Source organism: Tauraco erythrolophus, chromosome 13 (assembly GCF_009769465.1).
Source record: "Tauraco erythrolophus isolate bTauEry1 chromosome 13, bTauEry1.pri, whole genome shotgun sequence".
Lineage (NCBI taxonomy): Eukaryota > Metazoa > Chordata > Aves > Musophagiformes > Musophagidae > Tauraco > Tauraco erythrolophus.
Window position 1 is genome coordinate 12,121,966 of NC_141477.1, and position 18,465 is coordinate 12,140,430.

The following is an 18,465-nucleotide window of genomic DNA, read 5'->3' on the forward strand; positions in this document are numbered from 1 at the left end:
TAAAACTTGCTGACACTATGTAGATTCACAGCCAGCTTAACTATGAAGAGATGAAATTCTGTCTGGTCCTCAAAAATCAGAGGTGAAAGTGCAGCATCTCAGTACACAGAATCTGCAATGAAGCCTGTTATTAGTTGGGATCAGATTGAAGATCGAAGCAGAGAAAATATTTTTGAAAACAAAGATTTATACCTTTCCGAAACCAACTCAATACCTTTTTTGTGCATCAATGAGTAGCTTGTTGTTTCATTTATAAGTTCATTTACCTCAGTGGGCAAATTAGAACATAAATCCCAGGTGGCAAACATTATTTAAGTGGGTGAATAACTTACAAGCACACAGGAATATCTGAATAGTTCCAGAACGAACATACAATTAACCCAAAGGAGTTTCTCTTCACGCTCTCCGCCTGTTGCAACTTACTGATAAATGTATGTACCAGGGCTGTTCTTGAGAAATCCAGAGTAGACGACTGCCCCAGCATGGTTCCCCAACAGTAACTCATGTTTTAGAAGGAAGGTCCCAGTTGCTGGAGATCACAGTGGGGTTGCACAGGTGACTGGGACTGATGCCTGGGGTCTCATGCTGCAGGGCAACCTCATGATTGGGACTCCTAGTGAGAGCTCAGCTGGGGACAACATAGGCTGGCTTAAACTGAGAACTTCCAATGTCCTCTCCAAACCTGGCACCTCCAAAGCACAGTTTTTAATGAGCTGGAGATTTTTTTTTCCTAACGATATGCATTGATTACACAGATTTGGTTTCTGGATTCCATGAAGTAGGAAAAAAAAAAAACATTGTTCTCATAAGCAAGCTTGGACTTCTTAGGTGTTTCAAATGGCTCCAGTGACATGCTGAATAAATTTAGATCTGTTCTGAAGCTGCTGGAGCATAACAAATCCTCCCATCCTAATGTTCCCCTGCTGATACTGGAAACCTGACTTCATATCCCATCAGAGGTCAGGAACAACAAGTCGGGTGGCGCACCAACTCCACAAATGATAGATCTCAACACTTCTACCTCATCACATAAAAGAAAAAATCAACATGAATGATGAGAAAAAAGCTACCTGTAAAAATGTCCTTAAGTTGAGGATCAGTGATGCCACATAGGTAGGAAACAAGGATAGCACGGAAAGCAGCAGGGTAAGACTCAAGCGTGCTAACAGAGTCAGTGTGGAAGCCTGCACAAACCCTGCTGTAATGTACCCCGAGCTCCCAGCCTTGCCTGCATGTGTGTAGGGACCTGAAGGACCCTGGCCCAGGAGACACAAACTGACCTCATGGTATACAGGAGGGTGCCATTGTCCACCAGGCGCAGCAGCTTGTTGGGTGTTGTCATGTTATGGGCTACAGATTTCTTCCCGTTGTGGAAGAAGGTATCAGGAGTCCAGATCTTACTGGCCAGCAGGTTGTTCAGGGGAAGTATTTTCATGGGACCATCAAACTTCAGCCTTTCATCTCTCCAGGACTGCCGGAAAAAGACATCAATAGTGTATTCCTTTGTGGAGAAAGGAGAGAAAAATCAGTCTTGTTTTACTAAGCAATACATTGCAAACAAGCCTCTTCAAGAAATCACAAATATCTTTGGTTATTGAGCATACTGTGTTTTGGCACACCTTGGTTGACACAAAGCGTGATGCAACAAGGAGTAGGGATTAATGGCAGTGGAGAAATCTGTAGAGGACAGAGGGCATTTACTACATTTTGTACAGTGACTTACAAATGACACCAAAATTTCCTTTTTAGTGTTTCTGAACACTGCAGACAAGCTGCAATACAGCCTACAGGGGCAGGTCCTGAGGTAGCCCTGCTGCACCACCACCTTTACCCAGATGTTTCAGGGGAGGGAACCATTATGTGCAGCTACATGGGAATGTAAAAAGGCAAAACTAAAGTTTCTGGAGATGGAATTTGGCCAGGATACTGATAATCATACCCTTGCTCATATAAAAAAAAAAAAAAGAAATAAAGTTTCATGGCATTGTCTTAACATTATTTTCTTCCCCAGGCCACTTCTAGAAAAGCTTGAATTGAGGACTTCACAAACTTGCATTACAAGATCCTGTGACTTCTTTTTCTTCTTTTTCCTTTTTCCTATTTTTCCTTTTTTTTTTTTAATTCTTTCTGCTAGTGTAGAAACCAATTTCCTAGGCCAAATTCCAATTGAGGCAATTAGAAGTCATCTCTGAAACCTTGCAGCGAGGGCCAGCTCCTCACTTGGTGCACACAGCCTCAGAAACCTCAGAAACCGACCGAGCAGCAAAGACACTATGGCTCCACGGCAATCCCGAGGCAAAATCAAATCCATCCGCCCAGTGCCAGGCATAAAGGACTGCTGTTCCCTATGACCTGAGCCGCCCTGTGTCCTCTGAGGGTCCATGTCACTTGAGAGAAAGTCTTCAGTCCATCAGCATGAGCTGCATCACTTCTCACCTCTACAACACACATCACCTCTTGCTAATGAAAGATCTCAATAGCTCATGAGGCTTTTGGAGAGAGACGAGGGCTTTGGAAAATCTGTCTGTCCCAGCTGTTCCTCCCTTGCTGTTGCAGATACACAGCTTTTATTTACGGGTTCCTGGAGGCTGCAGGACCAACTAAACTTATCATTGTGAGCGATTTCTTTCCTGCAGCTCTTCTCAGCAGCATTTAAAAGCAGCTGCGCATCGGTTTCCTGTAGGTCATAGAAATTCCTACAGGTTTTGCAGCAGATGGCAGCTGAATGAAAGCATCTTGGTAAAGAAATTCATCCCTGCTCCCTGGCCACAGAGCCACTCCTGCTCAAATGTGGAGTTTCTGGAGCCTGGCTAGGGGAAGGAAAGAGAAGATCCTATGTTCCCATGGGCTCTGCCCTGTACAGGATAATCTGCCCCTTCATGGAAGTGATCTTCACTTTGTGGTTTTAATCTCAATAAAGGAATAAAATCAAAGGAATGAGCCTATGTGCAGTCTCAGGAGGCAGATTTGGGAAAAGTCCTGATCAGGAGAAGAGCTATCTTATTCAGAACTCCCTGTTCCCTTAAAAAAAAAAAAACAAACAAAAACAAACAAAGAAGCCAAACTTTTTTAACAACTTCCTCAGGCCCTGTTTTTCTTCTTTTATGCTAAGGAATCATTCCTGAAGAAAAGAGAAATCATGTTCAGACTCTTCCCCTCTTTTCTATACTTCTTTCCATGACAGCATTATTCCTAAGTCACCCCTTCTAAGAAGCCCACTTAGTTCTACGTTATGCTCTTCTCTGCTTTGTAGAAGCAACTGAAAACATCCAGACTGAGCCTGTCACCAGAGTCCATCCACCAAAGCATAAAACTCCCTTGAACTCGTTTTTTTTTTTTTTTTTAAATTCCTGAGGACTGAGGCAAAGCTGCAAGAGCTCACTACTGAAGATACAGGCGTATGTCAGGTCCTATCAGGCTCTACTTTCCAAACCACACTGAAAAAGAGATTAAAAGTCCCTTGGAGCATCTCAGGGAAAAGATCTACACGTCCTCCTCCACGCTTCATAACCAGCTGCTCTCCTCCGCTCTCCACAGCAGCTTTACCTGCCTGTCCTCCATCATCATAATTATAGTCTCTGTCTGCATCAAGATGCACAGGAGCAGCCTTCCATCGTGATGAGTAATGGCTGTGGGAGGGACAGGAGCAAGATCACCAGGCAGATGTGAGCAGGGAAGGAGGGACTTCCCCACTCCCGAGATGAAAGGAACCACCATGGAAGAGCAGGCTCTCCCCACGCTTCCCAAGGAGATGGGGTTTGTCTCCCAAGGAGACAGGGTTTCTCTCCCTCATGTTTCTGAATGCATTTAGCACCACAACAGCATGCTAAAACACATTCGCTATGCATTTGTAAAAAACACAGAACTAAAGCATGCAAAGGGGAAATAATTTATTATTCTTTAACTGTCTTCCTAATTTTAGATTCATTTTGTCAAATCACATTGCAGAGAATACCTTCCTATTTTCAATGCCTCATATTTCTGCTTCACAGTTCATTATACACGCTCCCTTAATCAAATATGCTCCACCTTGGAAGTAATTATCAGATACTCCCCAAGGGCTAAGATTGCTGAATATATTATGGGTCTCCACTGTGGTAGGAAAGCAAGCAAGACAGAGAGAGAACTCAGATGAGATTAATACTCTTGGCTATGCTGACATCAAGTTGACTTCTAACCCTGGAGGGAGTGGTCATTCCAAAGCAACATGGGGTTGCGTGATGGGGCTGGCACCTCAATGAAACACAGAGATTTTATTCTCATCCAACTCCTATGCTTGCTAGCACAGGATTGTCAGTGGGACAGCTGAAGAGATGTTCATGGCCATGTGAGCACAGAAAATGACATCCTCCCAGCTCCAGAGGGGCTGCGAGAGCTGCAGGACATTGCTCCTGCCTGAGCCAGCTGGTGAGAGCAATGCCTGCTCCCTCTCCAGAAGGGGGCCCTCTCCAAGGCCAGGACTGCCCACCACTGGCCTGGGCTATGCCAACACCAGGTCATCTCTGGGCCTGGATGCACAGGAGGGTCTCAGTCCTGAAAGCATGACTGTGCTCATGTGGCACCCTGGAAATGTTGAGCAACCATCAACAGTCAACTCTTCTCTGTGCGCCCGGGCGCGTATGGAATATGAGCTTCAAGAAACGCTGTTCAGAAAGCTCACTATTAATTATGCTCCACAGTTCTGTTTTAATTAGAAGACAAACTGTTGTGGGAATACAAGCCTAAATTCAGACCTCAGGCCTTTTGATTAATAATTTTCCCTGAACATGTCAAAATATTGCAATCAGTTCACTCTTTTTCTCTTTTGCCTCCCTTCTGGTTCAAGCACTAAGGACAGTTTGATGATGAACTGTTGTCTTCTGGCACTGCCACCAAAACAGGCCAGATTCTGGCATCATCCCCTCTTCCCAGGGAGCATCCTCTTTCCTCCATGCACGGTCAGGTCAAGGAAAGCTGACTACAGTGAAGGTGTTTGTCAAGGTCAGTAATAGGTGCAGCATGCTACATACAGGTCTTGGTCCTGTGGGCAGACCTCCCCATTTCATTAAGTTGCTCTTGCAGGAAAGAAAAAGAGCCTAAAGCCTGCAGAGTATTCGAGTAGTGCAAAGGCATTGACCCTCCAAGGTTGCATTTCCCATTATCAATTCGTTTCTAAAAGCCCAAACAGACCTGAGAAACAATCCCTGTCTACCACTCGCACTGAGCTCCCCTTGGCCTTCGAGAAGATGCTGAGGCACATTCACTGCCAGGCAGGCAGCTGGGATGCTTGTTTGTGTTCTTGTCATTTAGAAAAATCCTGCTTTTGCCCAGACTGTCCAGGGACAAGGGTGGGACACGTCTGCTGCGGCTGCAGGAGAAGCCATCCCTCCCCATGAGGCGACCAGCCAGTGGCACCTACCATATCTGTGTCCGAGACAGGGCCGAAACTCGTCACGTAAATGTCTGTCTTGACTTCAGTTACGCTGTCTGGGACAAAAAAAAGGGGAAAAAAGCAATTAGAGAACTGAATTTGCTCATACAAGGAAGGGTTTGGGGTTTGTTACGTGCTGGTTTTTCTTGCCAGACACCTCCCTGACGAGCCCTCAGCAAGCCAGCATCATGCTCTCCGCTGCAGCCTGAACAATGGCTGATTTTATCACTTGTAATTGGGCAAATTAATCTCTGATGTAGCTCTGCTGCTTTCCACGCATACGCCGAGGATGAATATGTCCCGCACAGCCAGACAATGCGTATTTACAAAATGTATGTGGCTACACGATACAAAATGTGGTACAGATCCACGTGTTTTCAATACAGAGGTAAGCCCTGACGCTTTGAAACTGCTTTTAATCTGAAATCCCTTTGTGTCTCCCAGCCTGATAAACAGCCTAGCAACGTTCCACCAGTTTTAGGAAACCCTGGGTTTGTTACAGCTTCAGGCTTATCTGTATATAAAAAGAATCAATATTCTGATTGCCTTTTACTGCCATCGTGTTTGCTCTTCTCCTAAGTGCCTCGCTCCTGGCAAGCAGCTGCTCTTGCAAAGCTGCTGCTCGCCTGCATCACACGCTTCCCTGCATCCCAGGCTGTGCTGCCCTTGCGGATGCTGAGCAGCAGCCTCACTGCCCCAGCAAAACTACAGAGCCCCAGTTCCTGCCCCAAGGGCTAAAACCCAGGGGCAATCTTAATCACACACCTTCAGGTAGAGATAAACTGAAGTGCTTTGCAGAATACAGCTACCAGCAGGTATTACTCATGCCAAACAGCACATACAGCTCTCATTCTTGACTTCATTATGATTTCAGTGTGTTTCCTAATTGAAATCTCTGCTGCTGTCCCATTTTGCAGGGAAATCAAGGCACAGTGATGTGCCAGATTCATGGTTCTACACTCTGCCCACTGGGTTGCACTGAAAAAATGATGGATGAGGTGCCTTGAGTTTAGCACCATGTTACCATAGATTCTCACCCCTTTAGGGACAGATCATACCATTGTGCTCCTTTTGTATGGCATTAGCTGGCTCAGAGCTGCTTTCCCAATGAAAGGAAATTTCGAGGCCAAAAGGAGAGTTCATGTTTTACTTGCGGTACCCCATTTTGGCCACCGCAGCAGTTTTGCAAGTAGCTTGGATGGCACATAGAATCATAGAATCATAGATTCTATGCACAGCCTCTGGGAACTCCCCACATTGCTCAGTTCAGTTATGGAAATCCTTCTGTCCCCTGATAGTTATTTTACAGTACTATGAAGCTTAGTTTTGTGCTTCAAAGTTTTGTATCTGTGGGAAAATGACTGAAATTGGAGGGGAATGGGAGAACATTGTTCCCTAGAATTCAAACTAATATTAGAGCAGCTCTGACATGAAGCACAGCTGCTGCTCTCAGGAACAAACAAGGCCTCAATATCCTTGAAATGGGGAGTAGAGTGATACGAAGGTATCATGGCTCAGCCCTGTTATCGGAGACAAGAAACAACGAACAAGGCCCACGCAATATCCTTGAAATGGGGAGTAGAGTGACACGGAGGTATCACGGCTCATCCCTGTTATCAGGGATGAGAGGCGCCTGGTAAAGATAGCCATAAAAATGCCATCGAGGAAGCGAACCACAACCGCTGTCTCAGCAGTGATGGCGAAATTGTGCCCTTCAGCTACTAAATCACACCCCCACCCGCCTCCGAGCTGCGACCACCCCTCAAACGAGCAATTTACACCAACCCCAATTAGTGAACACCCCTCACAAGAGAAATTTACACCAATCCTAATAAAAGTTGTGTATGACTAGAGTCACTCGAGCTCCACCTAAAAGATACGTGAAGGTATAAAAATGGCAGCAAACAAAGGGGATGTTAGGGAGAAGCCCCCCCATCGGAACGTCTGGGATCAGTCGACGGGCTGAACCTCTCTTCTCCCCCCCATAGGGATGCCTATTGGGTAAGAACTCTGTGTTATGTGCACTTACTTAATTACTTACTAACATCTTGCTAGCTATTTAATATTATCACTGATCAGTAATCGTTTTATATTATCACTGCAGTACTTCAATTAAAGTTGTTTTTGTAGTCAGTCACTATCACCGGCTATCCTCGAACCTGTATTCTGTCACAAATAAAATATATACGCATGTTTCCGGAAACTTTTGAATTACTATAAGGAGTTGGCCCATAGTATTACTAGTGACGATCCCTAATAAGTGGGCGAATCACCCTCCGACTCACTGAGCTGCCAAGAGAAGGCAGGGGGAGTCGGACCCAAGGGTCTCGCCTAACTTGGGAGCTGGTATACTGGCCAAATTACCTCCTGTTTGTCTATTAGTGACGGATCCCACGATAAGTCAGACGAATGACCCTCTGACCTACTGAGCTGCCAAGGGAAGGCAGAGGGAGTCGGACCCAAGGGTCTCGCCTGACTTGGGAGCTGATAGACTGGTCTTTTGACCTCAAAACGTGACAGTATCCAAAAATAAGATAATGCATTCTGGCAGAGTTTTATCCTTAATGGCTAAAATGTACGTACACATATCATTAGTTATTACAGCTGGAAAGCTTCTGACACAGCCTGTAGCTGATACTATTGTGCTATATAAGTAACCTTTGATCTCGTCTTGATGCAATAAAAAGAAGGTTAAAGAGAAATATATATGCGGTACACTTTCTGAAACACCCAGAAGCCAACAGACAGCATCCTGAACAAAATTAGTTACTTCTGTGAGACTTAAACACTCAGGGTATTTTCTCTGTCTCCCTCCAAACAAGTCCCCAAATGAGATACACAGCAGAGAAGATCATTTAGTGAAGCGAGGCTCTTTCCATTAACACATGTAGCAAGAGAAAGCTAATTATCTTTCAGAGAAAACACAAACTCTCTCCCTCCTTCCCTCCTCCCTGCTTGGCATTCAGTTTGCCCAAGATAAATAATTTATAGCCATGGTTATCAGATCAGGATCCACAGCTGCCCATGGCCAGCGAAGCCAGTCCTTGTGAGGCGCAGAATGAATTGTCCCCTGCACCTGAGGGGGCAGACGGACAAGGGTCCATGAAAGGACTCATGCTTTACAATGTGATCCTTGAGGTCCAAGCACAAGGGAAAGGATTCAGGAACTGATGAGGAGGTAAAAAGGCAGAACTAGTTCTGGACACCTTTTGATATGATCCTGCTACCTTTACATGAGCCTATATGTCCTTATCATGCTGTAACCTGGCTGTCACAGAGCTCCAGAGACCCCTTCCCACCCCTTCAATCTTATGGCAAATCCAATCAAAGATAATGGCATTAATAAATGCCATCAATTTATTGATCTAGATAATTTATTAATATTAATAATTAATTACAGCCCAGGTCTGAAGAGGATCCCCCATTTCCAGCCTACAAATGTACCCTTCAGACCAGGCCACGCGAACCTGCCAAACTTAGTGGGACTCCTTTGCTCCTGCGAGGCAGAGCCCAGTACAGGACAAGCTAGGGGGCTGGCTTATCGATGTCCCCCAGCACTTAGAAAAATGGGCTCCCTGTACCATTCATGGCAAAAGCCAGACTGAACTTTCCCTGTTAATATATGCTCCTAAGGGCAGAATTTGGCTGGGATCCGAAGGCATTTCTGAAATTAAATCATTGCTATGCAAGCAGGGATTTCAGCAGAGCTGGGAAATCCAGAGATAAGTAAAACATGAGCAGAAGAGAGCGAGTTCCAGCCTCAGAGATTTGCTTCCTTCATGAAAGAAGAGCATTCATGCTGCTTACAGCCCTGTCCGAGCTCATTGGCTCTGTGATGGTGAGACCTTCTCCTCCAGAGAAATCAGGACTACTCAGCCAGCCTCCCCCCTCCTTCCCCTCACATCCACCCACTCTGAGCCTGAACGAGAAGAAACTGCATCTACTTTTGCAGCAAGAGAAAGCTGAGCAAGGAGCATCTCTTGCCTCTGCTCAGAGACATGGCAGGGAAATCCTTATCTCCTCCTCGATCCACAGACATGCTCACAGTTCAGCTTGGCTCTCTTGCCCAGCTCCCACCAAAGATTTAATAATTAAGGACTGTACTGTAGAGGGTTAGGCACTTTCCCTAGACCTATTGCAGAACATTAAATGGCATTCTTCCTTTCCTAGCACCATACTTCCCTGTGACTAAGTTTTTTTACATGCACAAGTGAACTGAGCCTTCAAGCCTGCTGGGGTGACAGGAGGATGCTGCCAGTCCTGTTTTGCAGTTGGGGAAATGAAAAAGGAGAGACTTAGTTCAGGCAGGAAACCAGAGCAGAGCAAGGACCAGAGCTCAGCTCTGGCTGCCTTAGGGAACGGCATGGGCTGGGGCACTGGTGCCCAGCAGAGGGCTCGGAATTGCCCTTGACACGCTGCACATACACCCTCCAGCAATGCTGCTGAGCCTCACCATGTCCCAAGCTGCTGCCTCCCAGTGACTGGGATAGCAAAAAAAAAAAAAAGACCCTGAAGCAGTCACAAAACTAGAAAAGCAAGAGACTTTCAGGTTCAACATTCGAACGTGGGCAGAATTTAGAGACCCGAGTGGCATGCTATGTTCCCAAGTCATTTGTTTGAGGCAGATTCCTTTGTCGGGGGGCTTTTCCCATTTATAGGCTCAGCTTATTCCCAAGCTTCAGCCCAACTGTGTTTCTAAGCCCATCTGGAGCGGGCATGTGAGCAGGAACAAGGTGCTGGAGGTCGATGAGAGCTGCCCCTTCTCCTGCACGGTAGGAATCCCGGTCCCTGGCTGCCAGGCAGTGCCTTGCTCCTGCCTGCAGACATCCCCCACAGCTGGGCAGATCTGCAATGCAAATGTAAAACAAAAGCTGTAACATCCCTTCCCACAGTGTTACCATGGCACTCCCTACACCTGTCTGCTCTTTAAAAGCTCCCTCTCTGTTTCTCCAGGAATTTACTACACCAGATCGAGCTGCTTGTGCAGGCGATACCCATCCCCATGAGCTGTGTGTGCAGGGCCAGATCCTGCTGCCCCCAGCCCCGCACCAGCACCGCTGGTCGCTTCCACTTTGTGTGCAGACGGTGTAAAGCAGCAGCAGCTGCTGCTGAGGTGCTTCAGGGTTTCCATTTCTCCCAGGACCCCCTGCTACCCCCTCTGAGTCCCCATGTCCCATCTTCCTGGCCCTGGCTCAAGGCAGACATCCCCCGCTTCCCGCAATCTCCCTTTTAAGTGCTCGCGACTCCCCGGGCCGTGAGGAGATAGCTATTATTTACAAAATGATGGAGTGCTATTTTTACTTGCTTCTTGGAAGCACCAGGAGCAGTAGCAGAGCTGGAATACAAATTACGCTGCCTCGCTGCCTCTCCCCTCGCTGGCTGCAGATTGTAGGGCTGCCTCTACGAGTGATGACGGGAGGCGGGGGGCACAGGGGGCTGAGGAGGCTCTCATTAAACATCCCGCTGCACTCATCAAGTGCTGTTTATTTAAGAAGCTCAGCCGTAATATAATCAACTCCGGACGGAGTGTTTCAGCTCTTGAGGTTTGCGGATGTGCGGAACACAGTCACGTTTCCAGGCGGGGGTTCCCAGAGGCTGTGCTGCAAGCTGGCAGAAATGATACGCCTGCATCCACGTGCCGGAGGCTCCCAAACGATGTATGCTATTCAAACGGGGGTGAAGCCACTGCGGCTTCGAGCGGGGGATTCCGGACTGCTGTGCTGACGTCAGGGAGGCTGCACAGCCTCGTCTCGGAGATAAGCTGGATGAGCGAGGGGATGGGGACCTCCTCAAGGCTGTGCTCTGCGCAGGAATGCTCCAGCTCTGCCCCAGGGCTGTGCTGGGACCAAGGGAGCTCAGCAGTGACAAGCCTGTGTGTACTAGCGTTTCTGTGCCTGACAGCATGGTTGAGACTAGAAAGGAGGACAATGCTGTTCAGGCTCTTCTGCACCCAGGGGTATAAACACTCTATCTGCTCCAGGCCAGCTCCTGGAGCTAGATGTTTCTGCACTGGGCTCCTGATGAATTCCTCTGGACTCCAGCCAGCCCAGTATTCCATCTCAACCATGGTCACAACCTAAAACATGCAGTAACAAGCTGATAATGCCCCTTAACACCCTCGTAGACTGCGACTGCATTTAGCCTCAGCTCAAGAGTTTCTCAGCTTGATGAAGTCCTCTTATTCAGTGGTTCTCTTCAAGGACCTGTCCAGTGTCACCTCAAACACACAAAATCCTTTGGGAAGGACTCTCGCTAGCCTGTTGTGAGGACAGTGTCACTATGAAGAGAGACGGAATGCTGCGTAGCTCTTTCTCACATCACGTAACTCAAAGTGAGCACCCTGGACAGGATGGTGTTTTACAGCTAACCCAGCATCCCTGGGAAGGGAAACACAAGAAGTTGGTCTGTACTACCAGCTTCCATCTCATGCCTTCTCTCAAATCCTTGCCACACTAATTAATAAGCAGCAGAAGGTAACTTTTGCAGCTGCACGTAGAAGATTTTGGGGTGTTTCATTCTTTGTTTTTTTAGCCTCTCACTGGGGGGGATCTAAGTTTCCTTCCAATTTTAGCCTCTGGAACAAAAGAGGCTTCATGACCTTTGCTACAAGCCCCATAAGCCTGCCAGAGCTGAGTCACACTACAACCCAGTGCAGCGCTTGCCTTCGGAGGCAGCACACTGCAGCCCCCAGCCAGGAACTCCACCCTCGAGTCCCTCCTCTCACTCCAACAGCTTCAGCCCCACCACATCAGGGCTGCTGCCTTTGCCAGTTCCTACCTTGATTTTTCAGGTGGCCTTTTAACCTATGGCGCTGTCTTGTTTTGGGAAGTAGGAGCTGGGTTGTGCCTCCTTCCAGTAAGAAGAGAGGCATTGCAGAAGGAAGGGCACATCCCTGGATGGTTTGGCAAGGGGTATCCTCTCTGTGACTTTGTCCTTGGGACTGCCATGCCACTACTGGGAGAGGACAGGGAGGCATAAGTAGAAGGGTAGATGTCCAAGGGGAGAGAGTAACCTTGCCTCTCTCCACAACTTCCCTTGCGAGAGCTGCACAAATGGAGACATGACATCTTATACATAACCAGCCACACACAAGAAACCCCTGATGTAGCCTTCACTGCTGCTCCCCTGCTGCAGTGCCAGCAAGACTCTCCCACGTACATTAGAGATGCTTTTCTTGCATTTTTTTTTTTTGCCAGGGAGCTCAGGAATAGCAGCAGGAAATATTTCAGTGAACATCAGTACAGTGCTGTTAATGCCTCCTAGGCTTGTCCAGCCCAGCCACAGGATAAGGCTGACTCCAAGGACATAGACTGACAGAGCTCCTGTTACTCAAAGGCCACAAAGTGGCATGAGCTATTGCTGATGTCAGGACCACAAACATCCCTACTGCACCTGGAATGCTTTCACACCAAGTATGCCAGGAGCAGAGCGTGTGCATGGGTGAAGAGGGGAAGGCTGGGGAACAGAGACGGCAAAAAACAGAGAAAGTACCTTCATTTCCTCCAGCATCTGTGAAAGGGAGAGCAGAGCTAGAGTGCAGAGAGGTCTGGGTGGCTCTCAGCACTCCCCCTTCTCTCTCTTCAGTTGGTTTTGACTTGGGAATCTTAGATAACACATAAAGACATCACAGTCAATCTCTTAAAACTCCAAGTCTCAAAGTCAAAATACATATTTTCAACAGCTGTTTGGCTCTTTTAGTGCCTCAGCATCCTTGAATGCAAAATTACTTTTTCAGAAGCAAAAGTCAAGTCTCATACCACAGACATTCACCCATGTTTGGCAAGTTCAGCCTGGGCATCTTTCCCAAAAGTGGACAGCAGCGTGCACATGTTCTTCTTAGAAGCAGCATAATAACCCAGAACACACACAGGATGTCTCGGTCCTGTCAGCAGCCTTCCTTACAGAGGAATAAATTGTAACTGCCTCCATATAAAGAATTATATAGAATTGAAACAGTTGAAATCAGTAACAAGCAAAGGCACACCATGCAGCCGACAGAAGTCAATGCCAAACAGCAGCGATCACTGCCAAGAGTGTCACCAGGAGGGCTGGCAGCTGGCCCAATCCTTTGCAGGCTAACAGCTGCGTCAATTCCCTGAACTACCTAAACCACCAACATGTTTCCAGGAAAATTCACTTGGGCAGAAGCATCAAGACACAACAGAGACCCCATTAGCCCCATTTGGTCTATGAGGGGAGGGTAATCCCAGAGGTTGGTCAGCCCACCCACACTTGACACCTTCTGATGGCATCTGCCTCTCTCTAGTGAACGCAGAGATGAGGATGACCAGGAGCCCATGGATGAAGGCTGGTCTTAGCCTCATGCTCCCACCTGGGACAACATGGCTAAAGATGATGGGATACTCATTCACTGCAAAGTGGGGTCAGGCAAGGATTGAGCACTGGGAAATTTGTACGCTGCAGAATAAATGACACAGCAAGGAAAGAAACAATATAAATGTCTGAAACAAATGTCTTAGCAAAAGCAGAAGTGAGTAAAAGTCTGCAGGGGATTGCCAACGAGACCTTTGGATCAGATCCGTATCTAGCTCTGCCTATATGTCACCAACTATTTGTCTAACGCAGTTTTGCTCAGCTATTTGCTTGCTTACAGCAGCAGTAGCTCTGACTCACTTGTAAAGCTGAAATAAGTCTGTGTAACAGATCTGACCCCCTCAGTTACACTCCCAGTGACTTCTGCAGAGTGATGATCAAAAAGGCATCACATTTATACAGGAAACAAGACTATCTGCTGCTCTCCATGAAAGCATCAAGCCTGTCCCTCCCATCCTGGGGTGTCCAGGCATCTTCTCACAGGAGTTGGCTTATCACCCACTGCTGCTACTCGAACCCCCTGGGACTGCCAGCATTTACTGTACAGCCAGTTCCCACGGAGCTGCTCTGTGCGCTGCCGTGATGAATCACTACCTTCTCTCTGGTGTGATGGCACATCAGTGTCTACAATTGCATGCCCTCCAGCCAGACTAGAGAAAAGTCATAAAATCTGTAAACACAGATACGCATGTGGCATCACTTCCAGCTGTGCTCTCTGTCTCTCTTCTCCCCCCAACTTGAATATTTCAGCACAGGAGGACCAAGAAGTTCAAAGAATTTGAAGAAATGAAACCCACTCATACATGATGAGAGAGATCAGCATGGTCTACAATTACATGTGTTTAATTTTTCAGCCCAGATGAAGTAAGATGATGCCTGTCAAATCCCTCCCAGAGACAGCCTGTTGTCCTGGCTCACTTTCTTAGCAGGGCCAGGCGAGAGCTGATGCAATGAAGAGATTTATTCCCTGTCTCACACAGCATGCCGCATACACAGCCTTCTAACACGGCTGCATCCAGTGTCCTCTGCAGGAACAAGATCCAGGACCATGAAGGGACTCAGTTTCCACCTGAACATGGCTTGCCTAGGATTTATGGCACACCGTAATGCCTAGATGGGTGTCTAATTCCCAGGTGATCCCTAGGGCACGAGCCACCCAGACCACAAACTCCTTTGGTTACATAGGGAAGATCAGCTCAGTTCTTGGAAGAGAAATCCCTAAGTAGTCTCCAAATGTGCTACACATGGGCTTGTGGCTCTGCTCCAGGCCTGAGCTCTCTCCGCGCCTATGTAACACGTTGGCTACGGAGTTTGGATCAAGGCATAACTACTGCTGAAAGCAGAGGAGTAAGGCACACCTTGTTCCTCCTTACTTCTGAGCGAGCAGGGAGCCAGTGTCCCAGCACAGTGCCGAGAGGCACATGGGACACCTGCTTGTCCCTTTGGGGTGAGAAACTGCACTTGCTCCCTAAAAGTTCTGCCTGAATAACAGCACAGGGTAGCCCAGTTTTCTGGTCTGAACTCCTTGCACAGAGCATGCTACACAGCCCCTTTGTCTCAACACGCCACGGATAAAGGGGCTTCAGGCACACCTGGCAAGATGGGTGAGTCCATGTGTTGCTGTCAAAGGTGCTATAGGGATTTCGCACCCTGCCATGCTGGAGAAAGGCGTTTTCTCACATTTACCAAGAGTGGGGGATGCAGGTTAGAGCTCTAGCCAGCAGAACAGCCTAGGAGAGACAAGAGAGATGCTGCTCTACCAGTAGTAGAGCCAACAAACCCTGCTTTCTCACAGATCAGCTTTTCCTGCCTGTTTTTCTGATGCCTAATACCAGTTGATCCCATTCAGTAACCTCTCTCTACTTTGGGACTTCTTCCACTCAGCTGCATAATTCCACAAATTTTGCAGAGACTTAACATCTCTGAGATATCTACCTTTCTGTCAGGTTTTGTTCAGATCAGCCAACAGAGTTAAAGCTTTTAGAAGACAAAAGGCAGAAAGAAAGATGTGATTAGCCTTACTCCATTAACAGCCCAGGCAAAAAACTACCACAAGACTCAACAGAACTATGCATTCAGTTCATGTAGTTTAATTTAGCTTTCCCTCATTCCCCTGTGCAGGCATGCACACACATATACTCTTATTACTGCATTAAGTGACACAAAATACACATCTAGAGGTTAGAATCAGCATAAAGTGCAAGCATAAAGTCCAGGCAGAATAGAAGAGAGAGTTAGATAGAAGACAGAGTCAGAAGCAGCAGCTGCTAGAGGATGTGCAGTCAGGGAGGCTTTACACCCACCCCTCATTCTCACACTTACAGATTATAAACAGAGACTACAAATTAGTTGAGCTATTTTTACTACAGACAGAAAAGATGGAATGAACAAAGCTACTGTCATTACTATTTTAAGGACTTAGGACACCCTCAGATGCCATGAAGACAGACGATGAATATGTTTCGTGCTGGTTTGGGCTGGAATAGGGTTAATTTTCTTCACAGTAGCTAGTACGGGGCTATGATTTGGATTTATGCTGGAAACAGTGTTGATAATACAGGAATGTTTTCATGATCACTGAGCAGTGCTTACACAGTCAAGGCCCTTTCTGCTTCTCACCCCACCCCACCAGCAAGCAGGATGGGGGTGCGCACGAAGTTTGGAGGTGACACAGCTGGGACAGCTGACCAAAGGGATGTTCCATACCATATGATGTCATGCTCAGCACATAGAGCTGGAGGAAGAGGAAGGAAAGGGGAGGGGGGGGCATCAGGAGTGATGGTGTTTGTCTTCCCAAGTCACTGTCAGGTGTAATGGAGCCCTGCTCTCCTGGAGACGGCTGAACACCTGCCTACCCAGCTAAAGTGTATGTACACCAACGCACGCAGCATCGGAAATAAACAGGATGAGCTGGAGATGCGTGCACATGAGCAGGGCTACGACCTTATTGGCATCACGGAGACGTGGTGGGATGACTCCTATGACTGGAGTGTCAACATGGAGGGGTATAAGCTTTTTAGAAAGGACAGGAAGGGGAGACGAGGAGGGGGTGTCGCTCTCTATGTCAGCAACCGGCTGGAGTGCGTGGAGCTTCGCCTGGGGTCGGAGGAGGAGCTGACAGAGAGCTTATGGGTCAAGATTAGAGGATGGGGACGGATAGGGGATGTTACGGTAGGGGTCTGTTACAGGCCACCTGGCCAGGAGGACAGAGCAGATGAGGCGCTTTATAGCCAGATAGGAGCAGCCTCGCGATCACAAGCCCTGGTCCTCATGGGGGACTTCAACCACCCTGACATCTGTTGGAGAGACAATACGGCAGGGCACAGGCAGTCCTGGAGGTTCCTGGAATGCGTGGACGACAACTTCCTCCTGCAGGTGATAGAGGAGCCGACAAGGAGGGGTGCCATGCTCGACCTTGTGCTCACCAACAGGGAGGGACTGGTGGGCGATGTGAAACTTAAGGACAGCCTTGGCTGCAGTGACCACGACACGGTGGAGTTCAAGATCCATGGGGCAGCAAGGAAACCACTCAGCAAGCTCTGTACCCTAGACTTCAAGAAGGCAGACTTCGGCCTCTTCAAGGACCTGATGAGCAAAGTGCCGTGGGAGGCGGCCCTGGAGGGACGAGGGGCCCAGGAAAGTTGGTCCACATTCAAGGAGCACCTCCTCCAAGCTCAGCAGAGGTGCATCCCGACGAAGAACAAGTCGGGCAAAAAGACCAGGAGGCCCGCGTGGATGAGCAAGGGGCTCCTGGACCAACCGAAAATTAAGAGGTTAGCCTATAGAGGGTGGAAGCGGAGACAGATAGCCTGGGAGGAATACAGAGAAACTGTACGAGTGACCAGGGATCAAGTGAGGAAGGCTAAAGCCCTGAAGGAATTGAATTTGGCAAGGGATATAAAAAGCAATAAGAAATGCTTCTATAGGTATGTAGGGGACAAAAGGAAGTCCAAGGAGAATGTAGGCCCCCTCCGGAAGGATACTGGTGCTCTGGCTACCCGGGACATAGAGAAGGCTGAGGTACTCAATGAATTTTTTGCCTCAGTCTTCACTGATAAAGCCTCTTGTCTTACCACCCAAGCTGTGGAAAGAACTAGCAGGGACTGTGAGGATGAACCACCACCCACTGTACTTGAAGAGCAGGTTCGGGAACATCTGAGGAACTTGAAGGTGCACAAGTCCATGGGACCTGATGAGATCCATCCGCGGGTCCTGAAGGAACTGGCGGATGAAGTTGCCAAGCCACTGGCCATTGTATGTGAGAAGTCGTGGCGGTCTGGCGAGGTCCCCGATGACTGGAAGAGAGGGAACATAACCCCCATTTTTAAAAAGGGGAACAAGGAGGACCCGGGCAACTACAGGCTGGTCAGCCTCACCTCTGTGCCTGGCAAGGTCATGGAGCAGATTCTCCTGGGAACCATGCTAAGGCACATGGAGAGCAAGGAGGTGGTGGGTGACAGCCAACATGGCTTCACCAAAGGCAGATCGTGCCTGACCAACTTGGTGGCCTTTTACGATGGGGTGACAGCATCAGTGGACAAGGGTCGACCAAGGGATGTCATGTACCTGGACTTGTGCAAAGCTTTTGACACTGTCCCGCACGACATTCTTCTCTCTAAACTAGAGAGGCATGGGTTTGATGGATGGACCACTCGGTGGATAAGGAATTGGCTCAATGGCCGCACTCAGAGAGTAGTGGTCAACGGCTCGATGTCCAAGTG

General features: G+C 48.0%; 1 protein-coding gene across 1 annotated transcript in view; it reads right to left on the bottom strand.

Moving 5' to 3' along the window:
* Nucleotides 1–18,465, bottom strand: part of LOC104379223 (gamma-aminobutyric acid type A receptor subunit alpha3) — a 117,961-nt gene that overhangs the window by 25,372 nt on the left and 74,124 nt on the right. The window contains exons 9-10 of the mRNA XM_086619836.1: nt 5,399–5,466; nt 1,281–1,501 (exon numbers count right to left, since the gene is read on the bottom strand). Of these exons, the coding sequence (XP_086475962.1) occupies nt 1,281–1,501; nt 5,399–5,466 (289 nt within the window). The remainder of the gene's footprint in view (nt 1–1,280; nt 1,502–5,398; nt 5,467–18,465) is intronic.